This window comes from Embiotoca jacksoni, unplaced genomic scaffold (genome assembly GCF_022577435.1).
Source record: "Embiotoca jacksoni isolate LCO1_2020_lvr unplaced genomic scaffold, fEmbJac1.0.p SCAF_12, whole genome shotgun sequence".
Taxonomy (NCBI): Eukaryota; Metazoa; Chordata; class Actinopteri; family Embiotocidae; genus Embiotoca; species Embiotoca jacksoni.
In genome coordinates this window covers 3,112,039-3,125,217 of record NW_027185252.1, presented here as the reverse complement: position 1 = coordinate 3,125,217, position 13,179 = coordinate 3,112,039, and the positions used below count along the sequence as shown (strand labels likewise).

The 13,179-nt window shown below is 43.3% G+C and overlaps 1 protein-coding gene across 1 annotated transcript; it reads right to left on the bottom strand.

Moving 5' to 3' along the window:
- Window positions 1-1,109: 1,109 nt before the first annotated feature.
- LOC138195139 (actin-related protein 2-B) lies at window positions 1,110-13,175 on the bottom strand. Its single transcript, XM_069144244.1, has 9 exons — window positions 13,046-13,175; window positions 10,974-11,084; window positions 9,113-9,328; window positions 8,732-8,804; window positions 8,131-8,267; window positions 7,571-7,720; window positions 5,653-5,798; window positions 4,957-5,089; window positions 1,110-2,866 (listed from the first exon to the last, which is right to left on the bottom strand). Exons 1-9 carry the CDS (start codon window positions 13,091-13,093, stop codon window positions 2,696-2,698), a joined length of 1,185 nt encoding a protein of 394 aa, XP_069000345.1. The 5' UTR covers window positions 13,094-13,175; the 3' UTR covers window positions 1,110-2,695.
- Between the last annotated feature and the right edge of the window lie 4 nt (window positions 13,176-13,179).

Sequence of the window (13,179 nt, the reverse complement as noted above, 5' to 3'; positions counted from 1 at the left end):
TGCACGTAACCAGCTAATTGCTTCAGCATTCTTTCTTTTTTTTTTTTCTTGTCTTAGTTCAAACTCTGCACCCAAGATAAACCCTTCAAGACTGTTGAGGGGGAAACATCTCTCTACTCCCACCTTGTGGAAAAGGTTTTCATCGGTCTTTGCGTTAAAAGATACTCAAGAAACACCCCCCCCCCCCCAAAAAAAAAAAAAAAAAGTACTCAAATACAACTGCGGTAATTTATGCCAGATAAGTCCTTTGAGAATTGACTTGGAAGTAAATGTTTGGCAGTGAAACGGACTGAAGCAAGAACCGATGGTGACAAACGGTTCCTGAAACTGTTAAATGTGAAGCAGTCAATAAAAACGAGCACGATAAAAGAAAAATAAATTGCAGATGGAAAACTTTATTTTACCGTCATAGGGTGAGATTCTACAGAATAAATTCTATACATTTGTATTGTTAAACTTCCCCACAAAGTCTATTTAGTAGCTGTTCTGGAGCTTTTCAATTTTGCCCGTTTGCCGTGAACTTAAAGATGCAAAAATGTTCCTTTTTTTTTTTTCTTCAGAGAAACTCGTCTTAAAATTTGAAAAGTCTTTCAAGCGCTCAAGCAAAAAAATATCTCAAATTCTGGATTCAAGGTAACAGGTCAGGGTTAAGAAGGAAGTGGCAAGAGTCGAGGGATTAAAATGGAACAAGGCCGGAAGAGTCTGGGGTGAGATCTTTATTTCAGGCACGGAAAGAAAGCCTCTTCCTCTGGTGGCGCCAGTTCTCTGCCACTGTTCCACTTCCTCTTCCTCCTTCTGGTCGGTGCTCAGAGACCTCATCCTCCTCTTTGGACGAGCCTCAGTTGCCTTCGTACCTCCATCCTCTCCTCGCTCTGCTCATCTAATCTGACCTCCTGTTGCAACAAATGACAAGGAAATCTGTCTGAAACCATTATCTGATTCCCCCTCCCCCCCCAAGGCATAAACACAGCCAATATTCATTGTCTTGCATAACAGGAAACTGAATATATTTGGGTGCTCTTCACTTCAGTAGCGCTCAAGTCGCAAATTTATCAAAATGGACCCCAGTTGTGGCAAAAAAAAGAAAAAGAAAAACTGCCACACAAACATCCTTATAAATCACTTTTCTTTATTTAAATCAGCGTTAGGCAGTTATGCTATGAACAACACAGGAAAATAAAAACAAAAACTGACAAAAAGAAAGACATTAAAACATGAGAGATCCAGTTAACACTAACTGCACTTGGCACTGGATAGACGATCATGGAAAGAGGAGGGGGGGAAAAAAAAAAAAAAAAAAAAAAATATACACATTTATCATACTCAAAATAGAAGTGCCTCCAGTAATCATTAAGTCGACCGTTGGGAATGAAAGACTGGAGAACTTAAACATGGTCTCAACAGCGTTTCTACTTCGATAAGATACCGTTTTTTTTTTTTAAACTTCACCAGTTTTGCGATGCTCTGCTTTCCAGATTTCGAATCGATCTCCTCCTCGGACCTGCGACCGAAGGAGGCGAGGAGCTGCAGCGTCGCCGCAGCGTGAAACATCGCCGCGACGAGTTCATTCATTCAATTTTTGAGATTTCCATCCGGAGAGGAGGCAGAGACATCCCAAGCACTGTCACACCACCCACAAACCCCCAAAGTACCGTCACGCACCCAATGCCAAGCTCAGGGGCTTTTACTTTGTGTATTTGTCCCTTTTATAAATCAACCATCAATTCTTCATAAAAAACATGGAGGAAACTTCCGTTACCACAATACACCCCATTTACAATGGTAGTAGTGCACAGCAACAAAAGAAAAGTCAATGGAAGAAAAGAAATCAAATTTAAATTGAACTCATACATCCAACAAAAAAAAGAAAAAGCAAAAAAAAAAGAAAAGAAAAAAGGAATCCCTCTCCCAGAAAAGAAAAGTCATGATATCATTTATAAAAACCGACATAAAAATGTGATCATTTCTCGCTCACCTGGAACAGATGCTGAAAGCGGCCCGTGGCTGTTTGTGGTGGACCCTGATTGTGACGTTACAGACGTTTACGAGTTGCTTAGAAACTTTGCATCACTTTTTTTTTTTTTAATCTTTTTTTTTTTTTACTCCTCCCTCTGCAGGTTTAAAACGAGGGAGGAAATCTAAACGTTCTACCGGCTGGTGGGTTTTACCTGCCCAATTTAATTCACAACAAACCTATTTTGCAGGTAAACATCTCCCGCATCGGGTTTTTTTTTTTTTTTTTTTTTTTTAACCTTCGTCACCAGCGCCGCAACATTTACTCGTCAATTTGTGGTTAAAGTCGAAGGAGGAGGGGAGGGGAGGGGAGGGGAGGGGAGGCGCGGTGGAAATCTGAAAGACATGGAATTGGTTCTCGCGAGGAAAAAAAAAAGGGTGAGCCAATCCCAAACCAGGAGAGGAGAGAGGCAGAGAGCAGGAGGAAGAGGAGGAAGTGGAGGAAGAGGAGGAAGTGACGGCTCCTTTCTCTGATGTTAGAGGAGAATCAGGAGCCGAAACAGAGAATGAAGAGGGATAAATAGATATATACTCTGCAATGTGGGCGAGGGGGGGAAATGTGTGTAGCATGTATGTGTTTATTTGTTTGTGTGTGTGTGTGTGTGTGTGTGTGTGTGTGTGTGTTTATGTGGCGCGTGTGTGTGTGTGTGTGTGCGTGTGCGTGTTCTGTCCGTCCAGTGCTTTATCTGACGGTGACTCCGAGTTTTTCCAGCACGCGGACTCCTTTCTCCTGGTACTCCTCGCGGGTCAGCCAGAAGTTGTCCTTGTCCTTCATGATGTCGGCCAGCACGGCTCCGCCCAGGAACACCATGTGCTTTCGCCTGGGAGGATCCTCAATGCGGATCTTAAATTTCTACAAGACAAGAGAGACACGGAGAGGCGTGCGATAAGTTGACGATTAGAGTCCCACAATGAAGTCCTTTATGTTTTTCTGGTCGGTGTGAAGTGAATGCCGTGTGAGGATATAACAGAAAAGCAGCGACACAAACGGCCCAAAGTTTTGTCATTATTAAACAAGCAAACTTGAGAACTGCCAACAAACACGTTACTTTCAAATTACATTTTTAAAAGATTGCATCGTAACTAAAAACATTTAAAAAAAACATAAAAACAATGGAGGGAACAAAATTAGATGTGATATTAAACTTAAATATGAAACATATGCCGTGTAAACATTGCTAACACTTGACTTAATTGTTGTTTTTTTTTACCATAATGAAGCACAACAAGCTCTAAACACGACACTGACATAAACCAAGATTCCCTTATAAAGTATATATAGTGAATATGTTGGCAGTTTTAACATCCATAGATATTTGTAGTAATAACATTTATTTGGAGTGAAGTCTTTGGTGACCAGATAAATTTAAGTCCAATATTCTCTCCGTTTTGGTCTCAGCCAACTTCTGAGGAAAATAAGTGAAGAAAGCTGCCTGCTACATGAGGAGTCGACCAGGACCAAAACAATCAGCTGAAAGACACCAAGATACTCTATAGGAGCTGAGGGAAAGTGCAGAGTCAGGTCTGTGGGTTTCTCACTACAAACGACACATTTCACACGACACGGTCATCCGTTCATGTAAAACCACCGATTAATGCATCTACACACGGAGGCTTCACGATAGCTCTGGTCAGAATCCGTCACATCGGATAAGTACCGAGTCCACTGGAGACCGATCCAGCGTATTTCAAACATCAATACAAGACTTCTCAAACCACTCCTTCAGCATGAACCTCGGCAAGCTCAGTCTGTCCGAACACTAATATTTTCACCAAATAGGGTGAAGGATGCAGCTTCTGTTTGTCGTGACTCGCTGTCTAAACGTAGCAACAAACAAACAGATTAAAAAAGAGGCGCGAGCTATAAATGGAGGCGGTGTATTTAAGCAATATATTGGCAAAGGAAAGTGTGTGTCAGGTCGACAGGCAAGTGAAACATGCGACAAGAATGATTCTTTTTCCGACGGTAAAACGCTGCCAATGTCGCAGTCCGTTGTAACTGACATGAAACGAGACATTTTTCTGTATGAAAGACTAAATTTAAGGACTTTCGTTAAGTATTTGGTATAAAACATATCGTGCGCACATTTCTGTTACTTTAACTCGGCGTATAAAGACTTCCACTGGAAAAGAAGATAAACAATTAGAGAAACGCGAGGCCATCCTGCAGTTGCAGGCAGAAAAATAAACCAGATAATGACTTGCTATTAAACCTGAGTCATCTGCAGAGCTTTGTTTACAAAATAGTTCTGTGTGAAATCTTCTGTCTTTGGGACACTGACATGGAAATGCAACATTGTGCTATTTTTCCAAAACAAATATTTAACCCCACATTCTGTTTGTTCTTATTTAAGTGCTTTTTTTTTTTTTTTTAAATTAAAATGAAGGTCTGTTGGTCTCTGGCACTCCCTGGTGGTGGCTCGTGTACACTGCGCCCCGAGTGAGACGTTACAAAAATCAAAAGATTTTGTTCCCAAACTTGACAGATTTGTTAGAAACGGACGTGGTTTTAAATGCCGGCTGCACACAATTCAAGGCCTTTGATTCATTTTTTTTAACTGTGAAGTCCAAGTGTGCGGCGACACCGTCAGGTAAACCGTCAGTGGTAAGTTGTACCTTTCTGGCACCTCCCTGCTCTCTCACATGTAGGAAACCTCGCCCAGGAAAAACTTAAACAAACCCGGAGAATCAGCTGGAAATATTCACTCGCGCCAACCGAGAGGCCGACTCTGGTTAACCTGAATGTCCCAAGGAGTTCAGTGGCTTCCTGTAACAACAGCACCCGTTTTAGGTCAGAGTGAACGAGCTCCAGTTTGGGCTCAAATTAATGGGTCAGTTTTTCACACCGTAAACCACATCTGAGCGGTTTTAGCCGGGAGTCCGTGATGCTCGTCACGTAGTCGGTCACAGAAGAGGCGTCACAGGAGGGTCGGTTTTTCTCACCGAGAGCTTGTCCACGTCTCCCTTGAGCACGCGCTCCAGGTACAGCTGCTTGAGTTCCCTCTCCAGCCGAGACGGCAGGCCGGGGTACATGGTGGATCCTCCCGACAGCACGATGTGTTTGTAGAACTCGGGCCTGACAGAACCAAGACAGCCGAGAGTGAGAGACGGAAGAGAAAGAGCGACGTGCAAGACGGGAAATGAAGCGTCTTAAAATAACTCGAGTATCATCGCGAGTTTCCATCTTAACGGGCACATTTTTCTCATTTTAAGTCCAAGAAATGTTGAAAATTGACTTTGAAGCCAGACTTAAGTTCCTCTGTGATTTAAAGTAAATACTACAAAATGTATTCCTCAACTGAAACTGCAAGGCATTAGCAGCAACTTGTTGGGTTTCCTTGTTGCTGCTGCTATTTACAATCTTTAAAATACTTGATATACATTTTCAAACTTTCCATTCAGAACTACAGAATGAAAATCAAAATTTAGCTTAATGTCTAAAAGCATCTACAAGCTTTAGTGAGAGCTCTTTTCAGCTGACACCACCATTGTACACCCATCCATCAAATGTCTCCGTTTGTGCCGTAACTTGTTAATGAAGTGTAAAACACCGAGTCACTCTCGGGAAAACTCGTTTTAATGTACGCGTCTTTCTTTAAATGATAGCGCAGCGTATTTGTGTTCTTTTGTCGGCCTCACCTGGTGTCTATGTCAGCTGCTTGGATGGTGTTGAAGAGGAGCTCGGCCACTCCGACACCCTCCACGTTGATGAGGTGGGGCTGGAAAAGAGCCTCGGGGGCCTCAAACCGCTCTCCTCCCACCTTGATCACACGACCATCTGGCAGCTGGAGATGCGTGGGAGGGATGAGATGAAAGGAGAAAGGGGGAGGTGGGGGGTGGGGGGGTGGAGAAGAAAGTATGACACCACTGAATGGGGGTAGGATTTAATGTACGAGAGCGCCCGAGGGCGTGAATCCTGAGAAACTACAGTGATACTCGGGATGTTTCAACTTCACAACACACCTTTTCTTAAAAGAAAAGAAAGTTTACTGCTGTCGGAGGATAAAATCCTCCCAGACTGATGATACTCTACCGAAAGTTAAAGCACAGAGAGTGCAGCTTCCAAACCGAGCGGAGTGAACGTGTGTGTGTGTGTGTGTGTGTGTGTGTGTGTGCGACTATAAAAAGGCTTCATTCAAGGCGAGGGCAGTGGGAGGAAGCGGAGGCCAGCCACCGCCGCAAAGTGGCTGCACAGGAAATGATGTAACGCACAGTTCAGGGCCCTTCGGCCACAGTTACATTGCCCTCCTTGTTTCGGCACACTCTCGCACACAAAACGATACTTACACATACATGTTCGCGCACCTATACACCTACACACACACACACACACTCCTACTCACACACTCACTCGCCTCCGCTAACCCAAACACACACGGTCACAGAGAGCTCAGAGACACAACACGTGCTCGGCAGGGCGTGCAGTAACACAGACTGCGGGACCGACGTTTAGATTCTGCGGTTCCCCTCCGCAGGGGAAAAAAAAAAAAGGACCTCGGAAAGAAAAGCAAGTCTTGACGGAGGAGCGCTGCACCCCCATATGTTTGAGTCCCAGAGAAAACAGTTGGCGAGCAGCACTGGCCCGTCCGAAAGCGAGCCGGAAAGCGAGCCGGCGGCAGGCGTGCGGTAGTCTTACTTAGCGCCGCGCTGGAACGGATTCAGTTACCCCGTTAAGTTTGGATTTCCTCAAAATACTGCCACTTTGTGAAAAACAAAATCCTTTGGGAGGCATTTCTTTTTATAATGATGCTATTTTGAGCAGAAATATGAAACTCGGTGCACATGTGGTGCGCATAAAAAGACAGCAAAAGTAAACAGAAAATAAACATGAATCTCCCGAAGGCTGGAAATATGGAAACTTGTAAAATGTCCAACTTTCGAAAAAAAACCAGAGCTTGATGTTTCTTACAAAATACGGCTGCTCTCATTTACGTCTTTTTTTTTTTTTAGCAGTTATTAGACATTTGTATGCCATAAAACACCGTCTTCATCGTCCTTTTCAGCCTCACTCTGTCCTGAAGGGATTTCTTGAGTTCACGTCTACTTGATTTCCATCTCTTTCATAGGACACACTGTTTGTCATTATGGTTTAATGGAATATTTATTGGATAAGTGACAGGAAGCAGGAAACACAGCAGGCTGGCGTGTGCCTCAGAAAGCTGAGACCCTAAGGGCATCCAAAGAGGTGGAAATACAGGATTAAAACTGCAGAGATAATGTTTAATATCTTCTTTTATTAGTTCTTAATTTAAATGCTCTCGCTGTCCCTTTTAATGTTCTCCGTGTTTTGCTATTTGATGCCAGCTGAGTGAATAATGCGCACGACGTCCATGTGAGGGCAGCAACAAATTTTTAAGGTCGTGTTCCTGCTGGCTGCTGAACACCTGATGAAATGACAAACCGCAGGTTACATAACGAGTTCAGCAGCAGGTGAAGCAGCAACACGCCTTAAACTGCTTTGGAGGCGTTCGCGGTGCGACTTCTTTACTTCTCTCAGTATCTATTAAAAATGATCTTATGCTGATTGTAAGTACATTTCTCAAGTGTTGTATTTTACCGTGTACGATTCCACCAGCACGGTGGTCTCCAGCGCCAGCTTCTGCTCCTGCTCGATGTTGTAGCCCACGTAGCAGAGCTTCTCCTTCATCATGCGCACTGTCTCGAAGTCTGCGGAGTGGTTGAAGGCGTAGCCCCTCAACAACAACAGCTGCACCCAGGGAGTGAGGAAGAAGACGGGGAGACGGGGGAAGAAAGGGCAGGAAGGAGGCGAGTTAAGTCAGACATTATTCTTTCGAGGTATTTATTATAACCTCTTTATATGTTGTTGTTGTTGTGTTTTTTTTAAAGTAGTGGTACTGCTGGGGGTAGACGTTTTTTTTTTTGCGAGATCTTCTCTAAATTAAGACCCTGTTATCTAAAAAGCAGATGATGTCAGCAGTTACCCCGTCCCAAAGAGCAACAAGACTCGACCAAAACTGAACTCCAACATACTCATTACAACCCCAAACCCTTTATTTTGGAAATAGGATAATGGTGTTGTATTACAGCATTAAGGTGGAATGCTAGTAAATATGTGTTATCGCGTGGAATCTATCATTTGAAGGGGAGACCGGATACCTTAATGAGGTAGCGGGTGATGTCCCTGCCTGCGATGTCCAGGCGTCTCGTCAGGTGGGGCAGACTGAAGCCCTCGTACACTGGACAAATGTGTGTGACACCGTCACCCGAGTCCACCACCACGCCGGTGAGAAGGCCTGAAACACACACACACACACACACACACTACGGTAAACAATCAACAGCTCTATAAAAAGGTGGGTGCGTTTGTGGCTGGGTAAACAACACAAGGACATAACACATCTAATGTAACACTGTGTTTTAAACAGAGTAACTGTAGGTATAGCGATGCTTATGTGACTAAGAAGTGGTAGTTTAATATCAAAACACAGGAAAAATACCACAATTAAAATCAATAGCTGTCTAGTTTTTGAGCAACAAACCATGAAGGAAGAGTTGAGAGGCTTCTGAAAACAGTAATAAACTAGAAAACAATTTGTAATAAGGAACTAATTATAACACCTTGCTATCAGGGTAAAACTAAATTGTTTGTGAGGAGGACATCTGTGAAACTTTTGTGATGTGAAAACTGGAGTACAGAGTGGCAAAATATCTCCTTTGAATAAACCTGCGTCCCCAGCAAGCATGCGAGTCTTCTTACCTTGAGCATACAGTGTCAGCACAGCCTGAATAGCAATGTAGACTCCTGCAAACTGGTAGGTCTCAAACATCACCTGTGGCAGAGGCCAGGAAGCACAGTTGTTTGTTTGTTAGGAATGAGAAATAAACACAACACCGCCGGCAACACGTGCACAAATTAATCTCTGACATGATGCAGAAGTAATTAAAGGAGATTAACCAAAGTGGCACTTCTGTTCTGCTTTCAAATTTCCCCAAACGGCCGATACTTACAAAAGAACTCTATAATATCAACACTTTGATGAACTGGATGTAACGTGAACAGTGTAGCGTCCATCAGTGACACCTTTAAAAAAAACTAAAACCCTTTACGATGCACATAAACGGACCACTGTCATTGTACCTCGATGATTTTCTCCCGGTTCTTGGTGGGGTTCATGGGGGGCTCGGTCAGCAGGATCTTGCAGTTGCGGGATTCGATGCTGAGCTTCTCCGGACCGAAGGTGTAGTCCCACAGGTGCTTCATGTCGTCCCAGTTCCTGACGATGCCGTTCTCCATCGGGTAGTTCACCTCCAGCATGGAGCGCAGCTCGCTGGCCTCATCTCCCACCATCAGGTCCTGGAGGAAGGGGTCAAAAGGTCAACACGGGGAACTATTTAGAAGCCGAAGAGCACAGCCCTCCATTTTGTGAAGCCCAGTTTGGACCCTTTAGTGTCACTCGGAGTAAGAATGAGCACCCAGTATCAGTTCGGGCAATAAAATCTGTTTTTCAACTCGCCTCTTTTTCCAACTAAAATTTAAGAAACTCATCGTCCATCTTTCACTTGCCACAAAATGAGCTATCTGTCGGATGACAACAGCTGCATTCATGTAGCTCTTCGGTTTAAAACTCAGTTACCCAGCATGCACAACAAGGCATTATTTTCCATGCATGGACACCTGGAAACACTTCCCTTTAGCTACAGTAAACCACTTGTTTTAGCCCCATTCAGCTATCTGCATGCCAGGCAGCCTGACAATGTAAACAACTGCTGGGTTAGAGCTCGGTGTTAGCCACACAGTCAAGCATCTCACGTTCCACTTGGAGACACCAAAAGCCCACTGAAGGCAGCCATTTTATGGGTTCATCCTGTGGGCTTTGGCATTAACAAAGTACCAGTCACAGGCATCGCCTCCATGTGGTCTCAATAAAAAAAAAAGAAAGAAAAAAAACAGAAAAACAGATGTGCTTCCGTCTCCAAACTGCCAGCTGTCTGCAATGCATCCCCCAGTATGTACACTTCCCCTGCACTTGTAAAAAAAATAAATAAGGTGAAACGCTTACAAATTAGGGAAGAAACTGCCCTTAAGTGGACATTACCTAAATAAAACATGTTCTGCTGACATTTTAAGTTCTTTTCAGCGGAAAACTGCAGCGGGATTGGTGGGCGTGTGGAGCTGTCAGGATGCACCAGTAAATCAGAGACTCTGAAAATGGAACCGGTCCAAAATCTCTTTTAGCACTCCATCGATAACAGCTGGCCTATGATTCATTGCGGCTATTTCTGCAAACACTTTGAGCCCGGAGAGAGGAGTGCATTAACGTGATGTGCTGCACTTCTATCTTACTCCCTTCTGCCACTCATTTGGCTGAAAACACTAAAAAAAAAAACACACAAAAAAAAAAAACGCAACACCGGGAATCAGCGAACTAGTTAGGACGTAGAACAATTGGATCGGAGTGAGTGGAAAAGACGAAGGAACGAAGGAAGAAAAGAAAGAAAACGATCGAAAAACAAAAGAAATAAGAGCTTAATTTTCAGCCGAGATCATAACATGACATCACTCTGTGGAGCAGGCAGGAACAGGAGGCGCACACACCAACCTGAACTTACCATCTTGTGAGCATTCTACTTCACCGTGGTCGAACAAAACATGGAGGAAGAGGAAGGCAAAGATGAATAAACAAAAGAATTGGAAAGGTACAGGACGGTAGAGACAGGTGTGCTAAAATAACGGGAAACTGTCAAGACATTTAAACCTCTGTTGTCTATCAAACAAACATCATTATTGGAGCAAAGTACGGTATTTATTCTACAGTGAATTTAGAGCACATTTTGACATTGTGCTTAAATCAGAAACAAACTCTGTTCTGTTATACGTGATTTAATATCTTGATTTTTTTTTTTTCCTTCACTCCGTGGTATCACAACCGCTGCAACCGACACTTTCTGCTCCGAACAAAAGGATCCAATCAGGAAACATCGGGAGGTGCGGTTCATACCTTGATCTCAATGTTCCCCACTTTGGCTGTTGAGCGAATGATGGGCCTCCCGACAAGTGCAGGGAAGATGTGCTCGGGGAAGTTGGAGCCTGCATAGCCGCACTTGACAAACTACGACAGGGAGACAAGAAAACCACAGTGTAGAGGAAGTGATGAGGAAATACAGTGCAGTACAGAAAAAAAAGAAAACCACACATCACTGTGACCCTGCTGATAACGGTGGACTTAATTATCATTTAGAACAAGATAAAAATAACATGCAAGCTTCATGTATGTCAGCGTGAACTCGCAAGAACATCTGTGATCAGTACCGACGGTGTTCACGGCACCTTAAATGTATATTCATTCAAAACCGAAAAAAGAAAACCTAACTTTAGTCAATTATATTCTGCACTAAAATGAAATTAGCAAAGACATTTGATGTATAACTAATATTGAAAACAACTCCCACTTGCTCTTAATACCCACAATTAAATTGTTAGAGAGTTAGAGAAACATTTTCCATCTAATAGCTAAATGTCATTACATGGTGACATGTTTTGATAGATATTTATCTACAGAGGCAATTACTAATGCCACGTGGAGATATAGGCAGGTGGAGGCGTCGCCATTCACGACGAGCTCAGATAATTGTAATATTGAACTGAACGCCAGGAAATCATTTCATCAAAAGGTGCATCAGTTTATTATTAAAGCTAAAACATCAGATGATTTTAAAAATACCGTTACGTCAACATATTTTCCTTTTTCGTGCCGCTTCGCCAAATTTAAAACCGCAATTTAAATAAGCTGCAAATAAGCCAAAACTATTCAGAGTTTTCTTTCACCTTGTTTTTTTGAAGGTGCATGTGAAGTAAAGATATCTGTGATGTGAACAGTTGGTGTTGGTGACACAGTCACGTCTCACTTCCTCTTGACTTCTCAGTTCAACCTTGACACAGCGAGGGCAGTTTTTTTTTTTGTTTCTGGCTTCGCACAACGCAACTAAAAACCATCTCAAAAAAGCCTTACTGGTGAGAAACACGCTGAGCCAACATCCTCTTACATAAGGAAGTCCGTCACTACACTTCAGAGGAGGCTGTGTTACCTATAGATGTGTATATAATATATATATATATGTGTGTGTGTGTGTGTAATGAGCAATTCATGAGCATAAACAAAGATCAGCAAAGTGTTTATTGTTTTTTTTTCTATCTAAACACCCACAAATTCCTGAAGTGTTTATGAAATCGACAAAAAAGTGCCAGTTTTTTATTTATTTTTTTATCAAATCAATGCAGATTAAAAATAAAGAAATAAAAAATGAACGTATTTATGGAAAATACATTTAATTCCCGAGCATCTTAGAAACTGTTTTTTTTGGAAGACATTTAAATGGATGAAGTTGGTGCTGGAACAATAAAATATATATTAAAGATAATAATAATTTAAAAAAGAAAAGGTGGTTCCTCAATTCACCTGGCACGGCCCAGCTGAAGCTGCACCGAGCCGAGACTCGGCGTTAGCACCACCACCACCACCACCACCACCCTCCTCCTCGGAAAAAACACTAACACAAAAAAAATCTAGCTGCTGTCCTTAATACGCAAAAACCACAGCAGAAATAAACGAATCTGCAAATTCCGCGTGGTTTGCTGAACAAATATCCGAAATGTCTGACGCAGGAGGAACCAGACAGCCCAGCTGTTGAAGGCTAACTGTAGCCTAGCAGGCTAGTTAGCATCTTTAGCTCAGCCACCGTCGGTTCATTTGAGGTTCGGCTCATCCGCCTTAATTTAACATGGAGGTGGGGTGGAGGCGAGTTTATGCAACTGCAGTCGCCAATTGGGGGGGGGGGGGGGGGTTTCACGCCGACTTGCGCGTCCGCTCTACGGCGGGGGGTTTAGTTTCCGTGTCGGGGTCCGGATGAATGAAAAGTAGCCACATGCTAACTAGCTGACAGCTCCACTTCCTGTTTCAGAGAATCGTTCGACATAACGGGGCGCTGTTTTAAAAAGCCCCTTTAAAAACAAAACAAAACAAAACAAACAAAACAAACAAACAACACGGGAGGCGAGGCGGCCCGAACTTACCCCGGTCCCGTTGTCGCAGACCACCACTTTCCTTCCCTGGCTGTCCATTGTGTGTGTTTTGTGTTTTAAAAAAAAAAAGCCCAGTCGCCGCTGAACCTCCCTGAACTTTCTTCGGCGAGCCGGAAGGAAGACGA